Source organism: Pleurodeles waltl, chromosome 5 (genome assembly GCF_031143425.1).
Source record: "Pleurodeles waltl isolate 20211129_DDA chromosome 5, aPleWal1.hap1.20221129, whole genome shotgun sequence".
In the NCBI taxonomy this organism is placed as follows: domain Eukaryota; kingdom Metazoa; phylum Chordata; class Amphibia; order Caudata; family Salamandridae; genus Pleurodeles; species Pleurodeles waltl.
The window spans coordinates 81471190-81494899 of record NC_090444.1 but is presented as its reverse complement, the minus strand read 5'-3'; the positions used below and the strand labels follow the sequence as shown (position 1 = coordinate 81494899).

At 45.9% G+C, this 23710-nt stretch overlaps 1 protein-coding gene across 6 annotated transcripts in view; it reads left to right on the top strand.

Annotated features, from left to right (window-relative positions):
* DNMT3A (DNA methyltransferase 3 alpha) overlaps positions 1-23710 on the top strand; it is a 1562966-nt gene that overhangs the window by 1422440 nt on the left and 116816 nt on the right. For all 6 annotated transcript variants that reach the window (XM_069233637.1, XM_069233638.1, XM_069233642.1 and 3 more), the window contains one exon: positions 11331-11479. In XM_069233637.1, the coding sequence (XP_069089738.1) occupies positions 11331-11479 (149 nt within the window). The remainder of the gene's footprint in view (positions 1-11330; positions 11480-23710) is intronic.

The window sequence follows — 23710 nt, the reverse complement described above, 5'->3', positions numbered from 1 at the left end:
GCATCTCCACTAGCTGGGATGCCCTGGGGTGCTGTAACAAAAGGCATGAGCCTTGGAGGCTCACCGCCAGGTGTTACAGTTCCTGCAGGGGGAGGTGAGAAGTACCTTCACCCAGTACAGGCTTTGTTCCTGGCCACAGAGTGAAAAAGGCACTCTCCCCATGTGGCAAGAAACTCGTCTGGTTGTGGCAGGCTGTCAGAAACTGGTCAGCCTAGCACTAGGAGTCGGACTGGTATTCAGGGGGCATCTCTAAGATGCCCTCTGGGTGCATTTTACAATAAATCCCACACTTGCATCAGTGTGCATTTATTGTGCTGAGAAGTTTGATACCAAACTTCCAAGATTTCAGTGTAGCCATTATGGAACTTTGGAGTTCGTGTTTGACAAACACCCAGACCTTATACTCTTTATGGCTACCCTGCACTTGCAATGTCTAAGGTTTTGCTTAGACACTGGAGGGGCCTAGTGCTCATGCACTTATGCCCTCACCTGTGGTATGGTGCACCCTGCCTTAGGGCTGTAAGGCCTGCCAGAGGGGTAACTTACCCATGCCACAGGCAGTGTGAGGTGGGCATGGCATTCTGAGGGGAATGCCATTTCGACTTAGTCATTTTCTCCCCACCAGCACACACAAGCTGTGAGGCAGTGGACATGTGTTGAGTGAGGGGTCCCTAGGGTGGTATAAGACATGCTGCAGCCCTTAGAGACCTTCCCTGGCAACAGTGCCCTTGGTACCAGGGTTACCATTAACAAGGGACTTATCTGTGTGCCACGGCTGTGCCAATTGTGGGGACAAAGGTACAGTTTAGGGAAAGAACACTGGTGCTGGGGCCTGGTTAGCAGGGTCCCAGCACACTTTCAATCATAACTGGCATCAACAAAAGGCAAAAAGTCATTGTTAACCATGACAAGGAAGGCATTTCCTTACAATGGCCTACATCGAAATGGCCAGCCTCTACTAATGGCCGGACTGTCTCAGGTTTAAGAGGGGGCCCGTGGATGGTGCCCACCATGTCACTTGGAAAGTGGGTGCTTTTGAGGGCAGTGGTACTTGGAAATCGTATCTTGACTTTGGGGACCATCGCTCACATTTTCATCTGCTCCAGAGCCTCCCATTCATCGGGCTACAGTGAGCCCTCCATCTTCAGTCGGGCTCTCCCTGCCAGGTACACCACCCCCTCCAGAGGTGGGGAACGTGTGGGGAGGCCATGTGGCAAACTTGTCGTGCTGGTGCAGACTTGTGGCAAGCGCATCGTGCCTACATCACTGGAATAGTTTAAGCGTAGTGCAATGGCCATCAGCAGCCATGGGAAAAGAGAATCACACCCATCCACCATCCTTCCAAACCAAAATGGACCAGTACTCCACTAGGCCTCTGGCGGGGCAGACTGTGGATGTAGATTGGGGGGGGATTCCCTCCTTATGAGTTTGATCTTGCTGTGATCCTTCAAGCTATCCAGATCTCCCAAACTGCAGTGGAAGCCAAGATTGAAGTAGCTCTAGGTGTATGTTGCACTGCTCCGCCAAGACCTCCGGAATGCTCCATCCAGGATTACAGAGGCCAAGTCTCGGATCTCCACAATGAAGGATGATGTTACCTCCCTCAAAGCCCAAATGTCCGATCTCCTTAAACAAACAAGGAAACTGCATCGTCATGCCAAGGATACAGAGAACCACTCCTGGTGCAATAATGTTGGAGTGATTGGCACATAGCCTCAACAAGTCACAGACTTGAAAGAGATCAAATTCTGGATGCCGTTGTCCTAACTGTCCTCGTGGTTCACAGTAGAAAGGGCCCACCGGGCTCAGATCCCCAAAACTGCCCCAGGAGCATCTCTTAGGCCTATGATTGTGCGTATCCTTAATTTCAGAGACAGAGATGGCATACTTGGAGAGACCTCCACTGTGGGGATGCTAAGGTCATTATCTTCCCCGATTACACCTGGGAAGTACAGAAGCAACGTCTATCATATCTGGAGGTTAAACAAAAGCTCAGAGCGTTGGGGCTCCAATACCGCCTTCTCTTCCCCACCAGACTCTGAGTGGTCAATGCGATACAACCCATTTCTTTGGCACACCAGAATCTGCCTGGTTGTGGCTCACGGAGGAACGCCCGTTCCGGACTGCAGCCGACAGTCAAGATCGAGATTCGACAACGTACGGACCCGACCACAGTGCAACTGCACCTAAATCTCAGAGAAACCGTATTTGCTCATGGAAAGGGCACCACACCAGTCGTACCAAATCCCTGGTACAGTCGCCTCAGGTGGGGTGGGTTCTCTTTGTCGCCGCTGTGCTTCTGCCTTCTGGAAGCAGAGGTGCGCTGTTATGACCTCGACAGCGCCATGGTTGCTGTGCTGCCACTGTCTGCTGAGGGCCCAGTGGACACAGACCGTTCTGTGTCTGGCCCTCTGATGACGAATCAACACTCTTAAGGGGCAAAATGGTATCACCACTCCAATTTCTTCCTCTGTTTACTTACATCTTTCTTCTCTTTTTCATGGGAACAGATGATTCTAGGTTGGAAGTATGGGGTGGGAGTTGGGGGGTGGAGATTCATTGAGATGTTCTTGTTAATTTTAGTATATGTTCTGCTTTATTGTAGGATTTGTCTGTTTTTGTTTCAATGCACATGTCTACACATACTCAGCATGTTTTACTCACTTTGCGATAAGTCACAGGCCTGTGTTCACCATGACAGGCACACAAGTCAAGCCCCATGCTCAAGACTGTTCCCACTCCCTATCCCGATAGTAGCAAGGCCCATTCACCTCCGTGATGGCTCCCTTTCGCATTCTATCTCTGAATGTTAACGTTCTCCTTGACCGTGTGAAGCCGTCTGCGGTCCTGAACTTCGCATACTAATATATTCCCCAGGTCCTACTGCTTCAAGAGACTCATCTCCTGGGCCCCCATTGTCCATTCTTGGCGTGCAAAGGATACAACAGGGTCTTACACTCAGATTATTCCTGCGGATCCAGGGGGGTGCTATTTTACTGAGGCACTCCTTCCCTCTGACTATAACTCACAAGGTGCAAGACCCCCTGGGTCGTGTTCTTGCGCTATGAGGAGTGCTGGAAAGCTACACCATTAACTTCTTGAGCATTTACGCTCCCCTGGCAGCTCTAGATACCTTTTTATGCAATCTTTCCAGGGCCGTTCTGGACCTCCCGCAAGGCCTTACCGCTATAGGTGGAGACTTTAAAGTGGTGCCTGTTCCAGAGGCAGACTCCACTGGATCCCCCACTGCGTCCAGACAATCAGGTGCCCGCCTCTTCACCAGCTAGGCCACCATCATGGGCGTCTGCGATGTATGGAGGATGTTGAACCCCCTGAGGCATCAATTTACCCATACTTCTGCAGCACACCACACACATTCATGTATAGATACCTTCTGTATGCCTGCTGCTGACTGTCAGGCAATTTCTCAAGCCCAGATCGTCCCCCACAGAATATCAGATCATGCCCCCCTGCTCCTTCACCTTGGCTCCTCGCAGGACAGTTTGCGCCCATTGTGGCGCCTTAATGCCTAGTAGCTTTGGGATAAGGATTATGTTCGGGGGGCTCAGCACCGAAATCCAGAATTATTTCTGTGATAACAAAGGTTCCGTCACTACAGTTGGCACCCTATGTGCAGCCTGTGAAGCAGCCATAAGGGAATATGCCCGGGGACAGATCAGGACACTTTCCACATTACTGAACATGAGGCACATGCCCTCCAGCTGGAAAATATTTTGACGATGTATCCGCATGCGTTGCATCTTGCCAACTGGGCCTCATCCTTAAGGATGTACATCTCCACTCCCTGGAAGCTGCCAAACAGCTTTGCCGTGCTACCACAACCAGGACTTACGAATAGGGGAGCAAGAACTAGTAATTTTTGTATTAACGAGCTTTCCTCCATGAGGCGACCAGAATTGTGCCTGAAATTACTGACACATACGGCAATACCTTCACCAACCTCTCCGATATAACACAGACCTTTGCCTGTTTACTATCACAGTCTATATATGGCACCTTCCTTACCGGGTTGAATCTCTCCCTCCCAGTTCCTCCACGAGATACCCTTGCCCTGAATATCTCACACTGAAGCCCACATGCTTGATAAACCTTTCACGTCAGAAGAGATAAACGTGGCCCTGTCCGCAGTGGCTACTGGGAAGACTTCTGGACACAATGGGTTCTTTTAGCTCTATATAAGGAGATGAAACATAAAGGCACCTTTCCCCCAGAGCTTGACACTGCCATGATTGTAGTGATCCCAAAAACGCAACCTCCTTCCACAGCTTGTGCCGACTACCGTTCCATATCTCTCATTAATGGGGAAATTAGGATCTACGCGACACTGCTGGCTGCCCACCTGAAAAAGATCCTTCACACGCTAATACATCCCGACCAATGTAGCTTCATGTTGTTTCGTAGCACAAGACATTGTCTTCGCTGCATCCATGTGGCCCTAGAGCACAAACATCATTTGTCCACAGCATTAGCTCTACTTTTTATAGATTTTGAGAAGGCATTCGACACAGTGGACTGGGAATACCTCCATTCATTGCTACAACACGCCGGGATGGGACCCTGCTTTTCAGAAGATGGTCCAGGCCCTTTAGTCCAATTCTACGGCATGGGTCCTAATCAGTGGAGTCCTCTCCCATGCCTTCTCTGTCAGCCAAGGGACTAGGCAGGGGTTCCCTCTGTCCCCACTTCTTTTTGTGTTAGCGATAGAGCCACTAGCATGCCTCATGTGTTGCGACACCCAAGTCTGTGGTTGGTGATGGGGTGAGGGTCATGAAGACCATAAGACCATATAGCTTTGTGTGCGGATGGCGTGCTTTTATACATGGCCCCCGTTGTTTATTTCTCCTTCAGTGGTTTGGGGAGGCATCCGGTCTGCGGATGAACTCCTCAAAATCTGTGCTGGTACCTCTGGTTCTATCTCGTGACAGCTTTGATTGGCAAGAAACTATTCCCATCCGCCGACTCAACTTTAACTATCTAGGCATTTGGGTGACCCTACACCCAGAGCTGACCTGGTCCCTTAATCTTGAGCCTCTGGTGAGGAAGGTCAAAACTGATGACCTCAAATAGCAATCTCTTCCCTTAAATGTCATGGGTCACATAACCCTCTACAAAATGAATGTCCTCCCAAGATTTTTGTATATCTTCCAAAAACTTACCTCTCCTCATACCTCATTCCTGGTTCCAGTCCATGGATGGGAACTGCGAGTGTAAGTAGGACATTACTGGTATTTCACACTTGGGTGATGTTTGGGCAGGCACTCATTTGTGGGCCTTTCAAGAGGTATAGGCACATGGGAGACCTGGCCTGGCTTCCTTGAGGACAATGATTAGAGAGACGCAAACATGACACCTAGAATTATTACTATAACCTCAAAGCTACGCTTGACACAGACATGCTATTTATACACTGCTTATCTCTCCCCGGCTCGGACATACCGAGTAGGCCTCTTTCCTGAGCCCATCCGCCCCCGCTGTGCGGGCACGCCCACAGATTAAGGATCATATGGTTTGACTTTGTCCAGAAGTTCAATTGTACTGGTCTGCAAAAGTGGGTGAGTTGACTGAGGTCTTCGGGTGGGAGGTTCCCCTCTCTCCTTTGGGGCTTTTATTGGGGTGTCCTTGAAGGGGTTAGGGGTACGAACTGACTTTTCTAGGCACGGCGCTTATGGTTGCCAAACAGGACATTGCGACCCACTGGAAAAAGCCCACCTCTCCCAACATCTCCCAGTGATGCAGAGGTGTGGACTGATGTGCACAACAGGAGAGACCGGTATATGAGGCCCAGGGCTGCCCTTGCAAACATGGTAAGATCTGGGGAAAATGGTTTGGATAGATGTCATAAAAAGGTGTTCTAAGGGAGGAACCAAAGTGCCGAACCGTATTACTGTATGACTTCTATTTCTTCATTAATGCTGTGCTTAATGACTGTTTAGTTTTTGCCACTATGCTGAATGTCTTCTACTGTGTTTCAAAGTGTGCATAATCCGCACAACTTATTAAAATTGGTTTATCAACAAAAAATACTCCTCTTCCATATGAGAAACCAAAAAAGCAGGCACTTTGCCTCCAGTTACCATGAATCAGAAACAATCTACCATACCTTTTTTGATCACTTGGCCAAGGAAATGTCTTCATGTTGCTGCCAATTGCATTCCTTCTATCAAACCAGATCAAAATGAGACATTAGCAACATTAGAGGCCTCACAAGACATTGCTCTACAAACCCAACTTGTCTATGTTACAGGGTCAGATTTACCACCGTGTGCGTTGTCACTGAGTTAGGTTGCATGGCTTCTGAATACATTCAATACAGCCATTTAACTCGTACAAAAGACTGTATGGACTGAGTCCACCCATGGTTTTGTGTAAAAGATTTTGTTATGTACAAAAGGCAAAGCATGCCAGGAAGAAGTAATCTTACAATATCTGTTACATCTGACTACGTTTGGCTTACAATTCCAAACATACTCTGTTCTGTTGAGCTTGAGCATTTGCCCGCCGATCCATTTACCTCTTTAAGCGGACTTCCTGTCTCATCAACAGGGCAGGGTCCTAAACCTGAATCTGTGGCAATTAAGCAGCAGGCCTGGATGAGCTCTACAGGCTTCTTCAGGGAATTCCCCCCTTCACTGATAGACATGCTATTTGAGGATTCTCATGTTGGCAAATAGGCTGTTTTGGCCCTAAAACAGTTTGCAGAATACAGGGCCACGGCAAGAAAGTGTTCCAGCCTCAAAAATAGGAATTAGGGGTTACGTCCTCTTCTTTCTTATGCCTAACAAGGACAAAGGCTTTGGACCTATTTTTATTCTTTACCTTCCCAATGTCTTCCTATAGAACAAATTCAGAAGGCTCATACTAGCCCAGGTCCTGTCTGCCCTAGACCCTGTAGAATGGATTGTGGCATTGGACCTACGGAGTGCGTACTTCCACATTCCCATCCTTTAGGCAAACATAGGCTACCTGCGTTTCACAGTGGGCCAGTAGCATTGTCAGTTTGCAAAGTTCCATTTTGGCCTCACTAGTCTCCCTCGGGTGTTCACAAAAGTGATGGCGGTAATCGCAGCACAGCTTCAAAGGGCGAGCATACCAGTCTTCCCCTACTTCTACAACTGGCTGTTGAAGGAGGGCTCAGTAAAGGCATTAGTTAGCCACCTCCTAACATTTTTTAGGTTTAAAATCAACATAGCCAAAGTTACATCTGATTTTTTTGCAGACGCCACCGGTAATCAGAGCCATTTTGGATACAATACTGTTTCTTGCCTTTTGTTGGTTGCAGAGAGTCCAAAGTATTCGGGATGTGATCCTGATATTTTAGCCTCTGTCCTGGTTCTTGCTGTGAATGACTCTAAGGCTGATTGGCCTCACTCATCCTGCTGGTGAAACATATTAAGTGGCAGTTGCGGGCTCTGCAGTGGCACCTGAAGTTCCAGTGGATACATCACCAATTTAATCTGTCGGGTTTTATCCAGATTTCAGAGGAGACTACAACAGATCTACAGTGGTGGCTACTGGTCCGCGATTGGGTCCACAGCAGAACCCTCTCCTACCCCACCCAGATTTGACTGCTGTAACAGATGCATCCCCTTTGGGTTTGGTTACCTATAGTGGTGGAGATCAGAGGCCTCTAGTCTACGACTGAGACTCTACTCCCTAGCCATTTGTTTGATTTGAGGGCAATATGCTTGGCTTTGAAGGCCTTCCTGGCCACCACCTAAGGAATGATGGTCTAGGTGCTCACAGACAATACCACTGCCCTATGGTATTGCAACAAGAAGGGGAAATGGGGTCTTGCGCCCTATGCTAGGAGGCTCTACTCTTCTGAAAGTGGCTGGATTGTCAGGGTATTTCTCTGGTGGTGAACCATCTGGTGGGATCTCTAAATGCCAGGGCAGACTAACTCAACCACCACTTCTTAGCAGATCACGAATGACAGTTACAACCAGAGTTGGCGCAGGGTAACTTCCATCAATGGGTATAACCATTGTCAATCTTTTAGCCACCTCTGAGAACTCACAATGTCGGCACTTTTGCGTCTTGGAGTTCCAAGGCGGCTCTCTTTCAGAGAACCATAGCGCCTAGAGATGAAGTTGGGACTCCTGTATGCCTTCCTCCTGCTGCCACAAGTTCTAAGGAAGAGGCATTCGGTTGGGCCAGGTGAGTGTGATACCCGGAATTACTTGGCATGAGTATCTGTTCTTTGATCAAGCTGCCACAACGGAGGATCTACTGTCGCAGCAGAAGAGTAAGGGACTGCACCACAGCCTGCACAATCTGCACCTTCATGCTTAAAGATTGAGCAGCAGCAGTTGACCTTCTTCGACCTTCCTCCTTACATTGTTGATGACATCTTGACAGTGAGGCATCCCTGTACAAAATCAGTGTACACCAGCCATAGGGACAAATGTGTGGCTTGATGCAGCAATCAGCAAATTGACCCACTAGAAGCCAAGTTGTCTGAAGGTTTGTTGTTTATTTTGTCTCTGGCCAAGCAGGGACTTTCTTTGACCAATGTTAAAGACTATTTGTCTGCTGCTTTGACTTTTTTGTGGTTGCCAGATCAGCCATCTTTATTTAAATCACCTGTTGTGAAGAGACCTTTGATTGGATTTCAACATTTATTTTCACCAAAAGCTTTTGTGAAGCCCAAGTGGGATTTGAATTTAGTTCCCACGTTTTTGATGTGCTCCCACTTTGAGTCGCTGCACAGTTGTCCATAACGGCTTCTGACATTTAAAATATGTTTCCTCATCGCTAGGCGTGTGAGTGAGCTGCAGACTCTTTCTGTCCAGATAAGTTGGTGCTTAGGACCCAAGCTTCCTTCCTATGGGCAGCCTATCACCCATCCTGCATTCTTTACCCCACTTGTTTCTTTTCGAGGAAGATAAATTATTGTTTGGACCCTGAGGGGGGCAATGTGTTTTTATATTGATTGTACTGAGTAACATCTTGTAAAAGATCAGCTCTTTGCGAGTTTATGTGGGGTAAAAGAAGGGCAATGCAGTGCAAAAATTAACCATCTTCTTGTGGATTATTCTCTGCATAGAGGTCTGCTGCATACTGACAACGAAGCAGCCTCTAGAAGGCTCATGGGTTCATTCCACCAGAGCTAAGTCTTCTTGCATTGAGCTAGCACACGGAGTACCTTTCCTGAACATCTGTCAGATCGCTACGTGGGTGTGGGTACATATGCTCGTGAAGCAGTACTGCCTCATCAGAATGGATATTTTGCCTGCTAGGTGCTGTGGGATTTTTTGGTCTGAGACAGTTCACAGACCACTACCTTGGGAGCTACCTCTACTGTTCAGTCACAGGATGAGGATTCTGCAGTTGGCAGTATCCATCAGAAGAACAAGTTGCTTACTTTTGGTAGGCATCTTTCTGGGAGAAACTGACCGCACATTCCTCACCGACCCTCCTGCCACCCCATTCTATAAACTGGATTATTTTTCCCTATAAAAAGGTCCCACTTTAGAGATCTGGATACTGGTTGTGCAAATATGCAAATAGGCTCTGCATTTGAGGGAGCAGACAGCCTAAAAAAAGGAGCTGATGTCAGTGTGCATGAGTGGTGCGTATATGCAACTCTGCTTGTCACTTTTGGAGTGTAACAACTTTGGCGGAAAAGTTCAAGTTTCCAGATCAGGTCTGACACTTGGGGAATATGCACATGGCGAGGAATCTGCAGTTAGAGTATCCACTGGAAGGTAGGTAACTTGTTCATCCATGCAGTTAACTGGAATCAGTGACGAGTAGGTGGATGCCCTAAGTTAGCAACAAGCAAGCAGCTGCAAATGGAAGCCCGGGAGCAGACAACACCTAGTTGTTTTTCAGTTCTAGGCAACTACCCAGGGAGATCATTTTACAACAGACCATATTCCCAAATGCTTATTCTTCAACAGCTGGTAGTGGTGATGAATGCAGAGGGAGAAGTATTTTTGACAGATTTGTACAACAGATTTGCCTACTTCTTTTCTCCCCTTCCTCTAATTCGTAGAGTGTTGTGCAAAAGTTAAACATTCCTTCTGTTCATACCAGTGTGTGGCCCAGGCAATTCTGCTGGTACCGAGACCTGTGGAGTTAACCATTCAATAACTAATCAGTTTCAGTCTAGACCCTTTCCGGAGATAGGGACAGGTCTTCATCATGCCCCATCATCTCTTCCGTTGACAGACTGGGTGCTGAGGATGTGGAGTTCAATTCACTAGATCTTCCTGAAAACTGAAGGTATATTCTCTGGGCAATCATTGTAGGCTCCAGAACGCACACATGTTCCATAAATTGCATTAAATTCACGTAGGAATGTGCAAAGGATCTGTATCCCTTTGCCATTGTTCCACATGAGTTATTGCCATACCTCCTGCACTTGGCAGGGTCAAAATTCAGATATTTTTTCACCAGATACTTCAGGCAACCAAGCAATTCAACCCTTTTTTCATGTGGAAGACTACTCATTATCTTCCTGCCTGTTCTTCCTGCACACACCAGCATCGTTGCTAAACACAATACTGTCTGCTCCAGTCAATGTCGGAGGCAGCTGTGATGCAGGTGGTACTTAATTAGTTAATTGCATTATGTCATTACCACACTCCACTGTTTGTATTGCATTTCTTTGATAGTTGTAGTTCAAGCATGGCGTCTAGGAAATGAGAAAGAGAAAAATTAGAGAATAAAGTTACTTACCTGTAAAATCAGTTCTCCAGCTTTGATATCTTTCAAAGATTCACATGCAAACTTACCTTCTCCTCTTTGTGATGCTCTTCCCTGCTGCCGTGACTAGCTAAACAAATCTGAGCTGTGGAGGCCTCTGACTGGAGTAGAGTTGCAAGCCTCCCCATGTCATTGGCTAGCGTTTGGGATGCACAGTGAGGTTAACTCTCTGCACAAGGTATAATTTTAAAAAGTGATTCTTGTGCATTTCCCTTTTAACACTTTTTACTGGGTATTCTCAGGCTATCTACCGGAACTAACACAAACTGTAGTTGCATGTAAGTATTGTTACATAGGACATTTGTTTGTACAATGTACACTTCCTTCAGCTTAAAATATAGTTTACCACTAGGGATAGTTGAGTGAAGTACTCTCAAGTAACTGCTATTTTATTTGTATTTTTTTCTATCAAAAACTATAAGTAACATATCCTTTCAAAATATCATCTGAAGCTCTTTCTCAGTCTGCCATTTTCTTTTAGTGGTTGTTTTTTCATTCACCGCTTAAGTCCTAATCTACTTATTGATGATGTATGAACTGCTGCCTGACTGTAGGTCTGCATGAGCTGTGAATCGTGATGGTTCTTTTTTCCACCCTAGAGGGAACCGGTCGCCTATTCTTTGAGTTCTACCGACTCCTTCATGAAGCTCGACCCAAAGAAAGTGACGACCGACCATTCTTCTGGCTCTTTGAGAATGTTGTGGCAATGGGGGTCAGTGACAAGAGGGACATATCACGGTTCCTTGAGGTAAGAAGGAGGTGGCATATCAGTTAGCACTGATGTATACATCAGCACATTTCACTACAGTGATAATAAGGGCAAACTGTGGTTCACTGGATGATGTCTTTAAAAATGCTACAGTCGGCTAAGGGTACATTTAATTGACTTGAGTTACCAGTTTGTGCTACACAACAGTGTTCATGGATGTTAAGTACAACTATCCTACACAGTACTAGTTCTTTAGGTAAATGGTCTCAAAGAACCTTAGAAATCACCTAAATAGCTATATTCTCATGTATTTGATGTTTAGTTAGTGATCAAATTCTTAGGATGATCAGGGTTTCTTTTAGTACCGTAAATCTAATTCACAAACATTTTCAGATGAATGCAAGCACAATATGCCATTTTGTTTGGGAAAACATTTGAAACATTTGTTAAGCTATTTCCATTTTGACATTGTTAAATAGATCCATTTCAGTTGCACCCCTTTGGGGTCTTTGAACAAATAATGTATTCTCCCTACAATAATGAAAACAAATTGGCAGACTACTGACATATCTCCGTTATTGTATCTTTCATAGATTCACATGTTTGAATCATTCCTCATTGTGGAAGCTGGGATTCCCACTGTCCCATAGTAAAGCAGTATGTAATAGTATCATAGGCTATAATGGCAATACAAAGTCAGTTTAATAGCCTGTTTGTGTCCTTTAAAAAAAAAAAAAAAAAAAAAGGACCAAACTTGAACTGTAACCAATCAGGCAACAGCACCCTTTAGAATACCCCCAACAGCAGCTGAATCCCTCAGATTTTCTACCACACGTCATGTGAAGAGATGCTTCCTGAGCTCTGCTCAGTTTCCCTATATATCTCAACTTTTCTTCATCTATAATGTCTGAGTCTTCTAATATAAGCCCTTCAGATCCCCCAAGTCCTGTGTTAAGAAAATGCTACATGTGGATGACCCACAAACAGAGGGCCTCATTACGCGTCTGTCGGTCCATGGACTGGCAGACTCCCAGTGGCGCTTGGACCGCTGCCGAAAGGAGTGGTGTGACCGCCCTATTTTGACCTTGGCTGTGCCCTGGGGATTACGAGTCCCCTTTCCGCCAGCCATTGCATTGCGATAGCCCGCCATGCAAAGGCTGATGTAAAAGGGATGCTGTGGGCCCCTGCACTGCTCATGGACTTGGCATGAGCAGTGTACGGGCCCCCATTGTCAGCCCCATCGAGCTTTTCACTGCCCGAATTATGGACAGTGAAAAGCACGATGGGTGCTGTCGCACCCGATGCACCGCCCTCAATTATGAGCCAGAATCAGTGTTAAGACACTGTTACCCGTTGGGCCGGCGTGGCGGTCTTCGCTGCGAACGAGTTTGGCGGACGGCCTCCCAAACTCATAATGAGGGCTAGAGTCTCTCTATTGCCTCTACCCTAAACATCAGGTAAAGGAATGCAAGATTTGTCACCCATTTTCTTCAAAAACCTTTAAGACATAGAAGGGAGGTTACTTCTGTGGCCACAGAAGTCTAAATCCCAAAAATCAAGTTCTTCGGAGGAGCACAGTGATACATCTGCAAGACCCACAAAAGGTCAAGATCCTCCGACAGTGGGGCTTCTGAGGAGAGTAGAAAGGCCTTGAAGGTACATCATAAAGACCTTCTGACAACAGAGAAACTCAAACTCGTCTCCACAGGGGTGGCCTCCTCCTAACCCTCTACTCATCTGTAAAAAGGGGGTGCAACAGCGTTTTCCCTCCTTAGAACCGTCAACAAAAAAGAACAAAAAATACCCTCAGAACTCCATAGATGACATCATCGTTGACGTTCGTATCGATCAGGCTGACCGTCACCACCGTCTCATCTACAAAGCCATTGTCATTGAGAACCTCGTCTACAGCAGCTATTAATGCTCCCATTCCATCGACCAAGGTGATCTCCTCCAATAAGTCACCGTCGAAGATAGATTTGACCTCAACTTCACCAACGTCGACGAAGATACCGTCAACTAAGACACTGTCGATTTTTAAAAAAACGACGATAGCAACATCTCCAACCGCGACATTGCCAAGAGAATTCTTACCTTAGATGCCTCAATTTACATTCACATTGTTGACAAGACCGTCGACGAGCATTAAAATTACAAACCCTCCAATACTACTTTAAGGACTGAAGTAATCTCTCGAAGCAAGGTTTTAGCATTGCTACCCTGTCACTTATTGGACTGGGAAGAGTCAGATGCTGATGGGCCTATTGGGGACGCGCACAGTCCGTCAAAGTTCCAGGTGAAATACCAGGAGGAAGATGATGAGGACTAACAACAATGCTTCCAATCACACTGTGCGAAGATGATGAGGAGGGCTAACAACAATGCTTCTAATCACACTGTGCCCATCACCATTATGAACACTACTTCCTACTTCTGTTAAGCAGTCCAGCTGCTTTCTTCATGATTTTAAAGAGCAAGCTAGAAACTTCGTGAGAGCCATCCCCATTATTATAGACTATAGCTGAGATGAGGAAATAAAGATCATGAAGAATCTGGCTATGCCACCACCAGTTCGACCTTGCCTGGACAAATATACAAAGCTACAGATGATTCACCTGCTTGCTTCACCAGTCATCCCAAACCTGACCGTCATCTCACATGATCGCAAAGCCACTCAAAAAATCCTTCCACTCCCATCTCCACACCACCAGACAAGGAAGTCAGACGCTTGGACAACATAGGGAGAAGATTCTCTCTTATGTCTGCTATCAGTGTTTCCGGCAGCCAACTCACTAGCATTTCTGGGAACTATGACTGCCAAATGAAGTCATATATCAGCGGTCTGCTCGATTTGATCCCTGAACCAGAAAGGCCGGAAGCAAAAAAGATTTTACAGGTAGGCAAATGTACTTCCTCAGAAATTATAGACTGTGCCCTCGACATCACCTCCAAAGGTTTCCATCGACTGGCCGGAGCAGCAGCCTTGACACGCCAGGAAACATTTTGATGACACCTTGTTGACTATAAAGATGGACACTGACACCGCAAGGTTTCTTGCCACTTTCCAGTTTAAGAAGTTGCCCATTCGGGGGGGGCAGAGGGAGAGTTTTCTCTACCTACAGAGAGGGCTATCAACGGCCTCAGCATTACCAACCTCAGTATCTATGTATACCTCCTACCATCAGGCCTACTGCCAGCCGCCCTCAGCAACCTACAAAAAGCAAGGTGTGTGTGCTGCAAGTAACTCCCTCAGGGTCACGATACAGCCCCTAAACAATTACCTTGACCAGGTAATGGCTACATCTGCTTCTTCCACCCATGCGGGCACGAATATCTCCAACTACCTCTGTCAGTGGAAGGAGGTGACATCAGACGAATGGGTTTTGGACTTAGTAAACTATGGACATACCCTTGAGTTTGTGCAGAAACCAGCAAACAATCCTCCAAAAGGAGCACACTCACCTTGTTTTTACTTACTGAGGAAAGAAGCCCTAATAATGATGGCCAAGGGTGCGATAAAAAAAAAAGGTTCCTTCTCATCAAAAAGGCATGGGATTCTACTCCTGTTTTTTCCTTGTAAGAAAGAAGACAGGGGAATGGAGGCCCATCCTAGACTTCAGGAAACTGAATACATTTCTGCTCAAGCAATCTTTCTGTATGATTACTCTTTCTAGCATCTTCCACCTGGTAAACAGCGGAAATTAAATGGCATCCCTATATTTACAAGATGCGTACTTCCACATTCCCATACATCCCAAGCATTGCAAGTATCTACGTTTCACGGTAGCAGATACCCTTTACCAATTCAAGGTCCTTCCCTTTGGCCTCCAGACCTCTCCTCGAACTTTCACAAAACGCCTTGCCCCGGTCACAGCCACACTCCGCAAGCAAGGTCATCAGGTATTCCCCTACCTATACGACTGGCTGATAAAAGCCTCACCAAGGCCACAAGCTACCAAAAACTGCCTATCACTGTTTCACAGGCTAGACCTCACTGTAAACTACTCAAAATACTCCACCATTCAAAGTCAAACGATAGTGTTTTTGGGTGCTAACCTTAATACAAACACACACAAGGCCTGTCTCGGGACATGCAATAAAGGTTGTCAAGCCTGGCTCTACAGGTCTCCAAAAGAAAGTCCATTCCAGTACGACTGTTCAAGTCACTCCTAGGCATGGTTTCTTATGCAATAAACCTGAGTCCCACTAGCAGAACTGAAAATGAGGCCATTACAGGAGGAATTCCAGATACAATGGTTCTAATCACAAGGCTCCTTCAAAGACTTGATCACCATTACCCCAAGGATGAAGGAGGCACTAGTGTGGTGGTCTCACAAAAATCATCTCTCTCAAGGCCTCACCTTCCTAAATTCCGTACCAGACTTTGTCATCACGAGAATGCCTTCTTGGAGGGCTAGGGTGGCCATTTGCCGGACTGACAAATATAGGGGACATGGTCTACACTTCAAAAATCAAATGCACATCGATCACCTGGAACTGAAAGCAATATCTCTCACTCTACAAGCCTTCCTACCAGGGATAGCAGGAGCCTCTGTGCTGGCTCGTACAGACAATACAACCAGCATATATTACATCAACAAGAATGGGGGAACTAGGTATCTGTCGCTCTCTCAAGACCTTTCAAATTGGTTCACAGTTCACAAAACATCTCTAAAAGCAGAGCACATGTCAGGAGTGAACAATACCTTAGCAAACACTCTCAGCAGATCCACAGGCAGTTGCCACGAGTTAGAACTGGATCAAGTGATATTGGACAGGATATTCTCACGCACTGGACCTCTTTGTGACAGACAAGAACACCAAATGGCCGTTCCATGCCAGTCGACACCTGCTCCCAGAGTCGTTGGGGAATGCCCTTTCAGTTAGCTGTTTGGGGATTTATGCTTACGCCCCCTCTCTCTTGTACCGATAATCCTCAACAAGATGAACCGGGAGCATTGTTGTCATATTCTGATAGCTCCCAAATGGCCTAGGCAGCATTAGTTTATGGAGCTCATGCTGCTCTCTGAATCCAGTCCTATCCTCCTACACAAGATCCAAAACCTTGATGAGGAGCAACGGTCAGATCTTTCACCCGGAAATAGCCTCTATCCAATTACATGCATAGCTCCTGAATTCACGGAATTCTGAGATGCAATTCTCTCTCAAGACTGTAGAGACATTCTGGCTAAAGCAAGAGCTGAATCAACAAACAAGACATACAGGTTGAAATGTGGAAGATCCTGGTGTCAGCAATCTAACCAACTTCCTTTGGAAGCGTCACCTGAGTAGATTTTACCATACCTCCTTTCACTAGCCAGATCAGAATTGGTATATGCGTCTATTAAAGTTTACCTATCCACAATTTCAAGACACAGACGCTCCACTCATTCTCGCTCTTTCTGTTGAACTAGTATAGTTAAACAAGTCATGAAGGGATTGTTCAGAGTTTTCCCTCCAGTACGGGCTCCTCCCCAAGAATGGCATCTCAACATGGTTCTCTCGCAGATAATGAAGCCTCCATTCAAGCCCATTAACAATGCAGATCTGAAATTCCTCACTTGAAAGGTCGCTATATTGTTGGCTCTCAGAACTACTAGAAGAGTGAGTGAGATCCAAGCCTTTACAATTCAGGAACCATTCTTGCATTTCACTGATGGCAGTGTACTTCTCAGAACAAACCCAAGGTTCATCTTGAAGGTTCCATCGCAGTTTCACCTCAGTGAACCTATCATACTTCGCACTTCCTTCCCAAATCCAAAATCTCCAGCTGAATGGCTTTTCTACACCTTGGACACTAAGCTTTGTCTTAAATTCTATCTTCATTGTATCAAGCAATTCTGAAAATCTGATCAGCTGTTAGTCTCTTACAGACTCACTCATAAAGGTACAGCAGTCACTAAAGCTACCATCGCAAGATGGATTTCTGCCACCATATAGGTTTGCCATACCAAAGCTGGCAAACCACTATCAACAAAGGTGAAGGCACACTCATCAAGGGCAGTGTCTACCTTGGCCGCTGGAGAAGATATGTTGTGCTGTGATGTGGAAGACCTCTCACATGTTCATGCAGCACTGCTCTCTGGAATTGGCACAGAAAAGCAATGCAGCCGTAGGACAGGCAGTTTTACGTCATCTGTTTTAATAAGGCGAACCTCTGTAACCCTAGGCGATGCTAATATGTCTTCATTAAGGTATATTATAGCACTGTTTACGTCCTAATATCTGTTTTTTCATAATGGTATATTTACAACAACAAAAAAGTTACCCACCATCCTCAAGGGTACTTCTATATCTATATGTTCGATGGCATGTGTAGCTGCAGATACACATGCTGTGCACATCCTGCCATCTGGTGTTGGGCTCGGAGTGTTACAAGTTGTTTTTCTTCGAAGAAGTCTTTTCGAGTCACGAGACCGAGGGACTCCTCCCATTTCGACTCCATTGCGCATGGGCGTCGACTCCATCTTAGATTGTTTTTTTTCCGCCATCGGGTTCGGACGTGTTCCTTTTCGCTCCATGTTTCGGGTCGGAAAGTTAGTTAGAATCTCGGAAAAATCGTCGGTATTGTTTGCGTTCGGTATCGGGTTAGTTACAACAGATCGACACCGAATTAAGAAGAGCTCCGGTGGCCCTTCGGGGTTTTCTTCCATCCCCGTCGGGGCCTGGTCGGCCCGGCCACGTGTCTCTTCAAGGCTGATGGAACGGACCCCATTCCGCTTCTGTCCAAAATGCCATAACAAGTATCCATATACAGATCAACATCTGGTCTGTAACTTGTGTTTGTCACCAGAACACAAGGAGGATACTTGTGAGGCCTGTCGAGCGTTTCGGTCCAGGAAGACACTCAGGGACCGAAGAGCAAGAAGACTGCAAATGGCGTCGGCGCCGACAGGACAAGGGCGTTTCGAGGAGGAGGAAGAAACATTCTCCACCCAGGAGTCAGACTCTGAGGAGATCGATCCCGAAGAAACGCCGAAAACCGTGAGTAAGACGTCGAAAACAAAAACTCACGAGAAAAGCGCTAAAGCCCAGGGGACGCCACCGCCAACAGGCCATGGCTTAACCCGAAAAGTAGGTGACCGTTCATCAGCACCAAAAAATGGCGAGCTGGTGTTGAAGTCATCCGACTCCGGTCGAGATACCGGCACACAGCAATCTCGGGCCCGAGATAGTGGCTCAGAAAAGATTCGGCACCGAGACACCGGCACCGAGAGAGCACGACGCCGAAAGTAAAAAAGGTTTCGTCGGAGCCGAAAAAAGCAGCCGAAAAGGTTTCGGTACCGAAATATCCGGCCTCGGAACCGAAAACAAGTTCCTACACTGAGGAACAAGGACTGTCCACACAAATGAAGACACATAGATTTGGGCAGGAATTACAGGCAATAGAGCCAGATCACACACAAAGACGGCTCTTTATTAAAAAAGATACAGGGAAGATCAGCACTCTTCCTCCAGTCAAAATGAAACGCAAGCTTGCCTTCCAAGACAAAGACAAACAGCCACACGCAAAGGTTGCTAAACAAGTAACACCACCACCATCCCCACATCACTCTCCGCAACCATCACCGGTAGCCACTCCACCAATGATGCAATCCCCAACTCATACAGGAATGAGTCAAGATGACCCTGACGCATGGGACCTTTATGACGCACCAGTGTCAGACAATAGTCCAGAATGCTATCCAGCTAAACCATCGCCACCAGAGGATAGTACAGGCTACGCACAAGTGGTGTCAAGAGCAGCTGCATTTCATAATGTCAGCCTTCATTCAGAGCCCATTGAAGACGACTTTCTTTTTAATACACTGTCGTCCACACACAGCCAATATTAGAGTCTTCCTATGCTACCCGGAATGCTAAAACACTCCAAACAAGTGTTTGAGGAGCCTGTTAAAGGGAGAGCCATTACTCCAAGAGTAGATAAAAAATATAAACCACCACCAACAGACCCAGTGTACATTACACAACAGCTAACACCAGACTCTGTTGTAGTGGGAGCAGCGCACAAAAGAGCCAACTCTCATACTTCAGGAGATGCCCCACCTCCAGATAAAGAAAGTAGAAAATTTGATGCTGCAGGCAAAAGGGTGGCGGCACAGGCAGCAAACCAGTGGCGTATTGCAAATTCGCAAGCTTTGCTAGCCAGATATGATAGGGCCCATTGGGATGAGATGCAACACCTTATTGAACATTTACCCAAGGAGTTCCAAAAGAGAGCGCAGCAAGTAGTAGAAGAAGGACAGGGTATCTCAAATAATCAGATACGGTCAGCAATGGATGCTGCAGACACAGCTGCTAGAACTGTCAACACAGCTGTAACAATAAGGAGACATGCATGGCTGCATACATCAGGATTTAAACCAGAGATACAGCAAGCTGTGCTGAATATGCCATTCAACGGACAGCAGTTGTTTGGACCGGAGGTGGACACTGCGATCGAAAAACTTAAAAAAGACACTGACACGGCCAAAGCCATGGGCGCACTCTACTCCCCACAGAGCAGAGGCACATTTCGAAAAACACAATTTCGAGGGGGGTTTCGAGGGCAAACCACAGAAGCCACAGCCTCACAAACAAAGCCCACTTACCAGAGCCAGTATCAGCGGGGAGGTTTTCGGGGACAATATAGAGGGGGACAATTTCAAAGGAACAGAGGAAAGTTCCAAAATCCCAAAACTCCTCCAAACAAACAGTGACTTCAAGGTCACAAATCCCCAACACATAACACCTGTGGGGGGGAGACTAACCAAGTTTTACAAACATTGGGAGGAAATAACAACAGACACTTGGGTCTTAGCAATTATCCAGCATGGTTATTGCATAGAATTTATCAAATTCCCTCCAAACATTCCACCGAAAACACACAATATGTCAAAACAACATATAAATCTTCTAGGACTAGAAGTTCAAGCATTGCTCCAAAAAGAAGCAATAGAGTTAGTACCAAAACAAGAACTAAACACAGGAGTTTACTCACTGTACTTTCTGATACCCAAAAAAGACAAAACTCTAAGACCCATACTAGATCTCAGAATAGTAAATACATACATCAAATCAGACCATTTTCACATGGTTACATTACAAGAAGTAATCCCACTGCTCAAACAACAAGACTACATGACAACACTGGATCTAAAGGATGCATATTTCCATATACCAATACATCCTTCACACAAGAAGTACCTAAGGTTTGTATTCCAAGGGATACATTACCAATTCAAAGTGTTGCCATTCGGAATAACAACTGCGCCAAGAGTTTTTACAAAATGTCTAGCAGTAGTAGCTGCACATATCAGAAGGCAGCAAATACATGTGTTCCCGTACCTAGATGATTGGTTAATCAAAACCAACACGCAAAAACAGTGTTCACAACACACAAATTACGTCATACAAACCCTACACAAACTAGGTTTCTCAATCAATTACTCAAAGTCACACCTTCTGCCGTGTCAAACACAGCAATACCTAGGAGCAACAATCAACACAGTAAAAGGAATTGCCTCTCCAAGTCCACAAAGAGTCCAAACATTCCAAAATGTCATACAAGCCATGTATCCAAACCAAAAGATACAGGTCAAATTAGTAATGAAACTCCTAGGCATGATGTCCTCATGCATAGCCATTGTCCCAAATGCAAGGTTGCACATGCGGCCCTTACAACAGTGCCTAGCATCACAGTGGTCACAGGCACAGGGTCAACTTCTAGATCTGGTGTTGATAGACTGCCAAACATACATCTCGCTTCAATGATGGAACAGTATAAATTTAAACCAAGGGCGGCCTTTTCAAGACCCAGTGCCACAATGCGTAATAACAGATGCATCCATGACAGGGTGGGGAGCACACCTCAATCAGCACAGCATCCAAGGACAATGGGACATTCACCAAAAACAGTTTCATATAAACCACTTAGAACTGTTAGCGGTATTTCTAGCTCTAAAAGCATTTCAACCCATAATAACCCACAAATACACTCTTGTCAAAACAGACAACATGACAACAATGTATTACCTAAACAAACAGGGAGGAACACACTCAACACAGTTGTGTCTCCTAACACAAAAAATATGGCATTGGGCGATTCACAACCACATTCGCCTAATAGCACAATTTATTCCAGGGATTCAGAATCAGTTAGCAGACAAACTCTCTCGGGATCACCAACAGATCCACGAATGGGAAATTCACCCCCAAATACTGAACACTTACTTCAGAATGTGGGGAACGCCACAAATAGATCTATTTGCAACAAAAGAAAACTCAAAATGCCAAAACTTCGCATCCAGGTACCCACAACATCAGTCTCAGGGCAATGCACTATGGATGAACTGGTCAGGGATATTTGCGTACGCTTTTCCCCCTCTCCCACTTCTTCCATATCTAGTAAACAAGTTGAGTCAAAACAAACTCAAACTCATACTAATAGCACCAACATGGGCAAGGCAACCTTGGTATACAACACTACTAGACCTTTCAGTAGTACCTCATATCAAACTGCCAAACAGACCAGATCTGTTAACACAACACACAAGGTATTACAGTTGGTGAATCTGGTAATAACTCTTGTGCTCTGATCTGGCAGTGTAATTACTTTGCAGCTAGATGAGTGTGTACAGGCTTTACATCTGCCACAGATTTAAAAAAAAAAAAAAACCTTAAGGGATTAACCCTTACGATTGATGTTATCAGCTTTCTTACTTATATCTGTTTTTACCAACATATCTCATAGAGATTTAGCTTTACTGTATGTGACTCTGGGTCTTTTTTCTATCCTAACATTTAAACTAAAATTTGGAAATGTTGAAATGTGACCCGGTATTGGGCAATGACGTAGGAGAAAGGCCCTGGGTCTAAAGTGGTTTGTTTGGAAGGTAGTTGCTGATTTTGCTGCTAAGATGGGGGAAGAGGAAGACTGCATGTTACACACTTGGTGGCAAAGTCATAAACTCTGCACGAAATTTTGTTTCACCTTGGTATTGGAGGCTACTGGCATGAAAATGGAGGGTGTTGGAGGACACCTGTCAGAAGCTGGCTCTGGGACTATCAGTGGGCTCCAAGTAAGCCAAACAGTCCATAGATTAGACACATCTGTCCACAACCTAGGATTTCACTTAGAGGGTCACCATCAAGCTGCTAGTCAACTCCACAAATGGAGTTTAATACAAATCCTGACTGTCCTAAATCAGAACAGAAGCTCTTGAACACAAAATGGTTCTGAAACTAAAAGACGGTTGGGAGGAAACTCCTGTCACTATTTTGAAAGCAAAACACAGTACCATCTTTAGCCTTGACCAGGAGGGACTCCAGGAGGGCTTTTTCCCTGAAATCCCTGAAAAGAACCCTGAAGGTTAAAAAGTCAAGAAAAGTCCACGAAGTGATGTCTGGCAAATATCGCCCTCCCCCTTGTTAAGCACGGGACTGAATTTTCAAGTAAGAAATGCAAAATTGTTTGCCACCTCCACAAACTCACTCAGCCTGCAAAACATAATTTGATTAGTACTTACAGGGGGAGCTAGCCCTAACACAGGGAGTGGAGCAAGATAATTCAGACAATGACTCCTTGGAAACTTGCCCTTATTAGGCTTCCCCTCATCTTGATACCTTAGCATATCTTACCATTATTCACTGGGCGGCAGCACATATACATAAGTAGCCTTGATAGTGGAGACTGTCACATACCAAGTGGACTAATGAGCACCTTTTCATGCTCCAAACAGTTCTTAAATCCATCTTTTAGAAATAAACCTCTGACACGAGGGAGAGCAAAGGTTATAACACCAAGGGCAAGTAAAAAAAAATGTACAGGGTTTCCCCATTGAACGAGCTCTGTATTCAGGGTCTTGTGGTATCACATTCACTTAACTGGAGAATCCTCCAAACTCAAGATGGAGGATTTCGAAAGGCAGGGGTCACCTCAGCTCAGGGCACCTTAGGGGCTCTCCTGACTGTTAGGTGGCTCCTCCTTGTTTTCCTCATTATCTCCTCCAGCCTTGACGCCAAAAGTGGGGGCAGTGGCCGGAGGGGCGGGCATCTCCACTAGCTGGGATGCCCTGGGGTGCTGTAGCAAAAGGCATGAGCCTTTGAGGCTGACCGCCAGGTGTTACAGTTCCTGCAGGGGGAGGGAGGTGAGAAGCACCTCCACCCAGTACAGGCTTTGTTCCTGGCCACAAGTGACAAAGACACTCAACCCATGTGGCCAGAAACTCGTCTGTTTGTGGGAAGCTGGCTGAAACTGGTCAGCCTAGCACTAGGAGTCGGACTGGTATT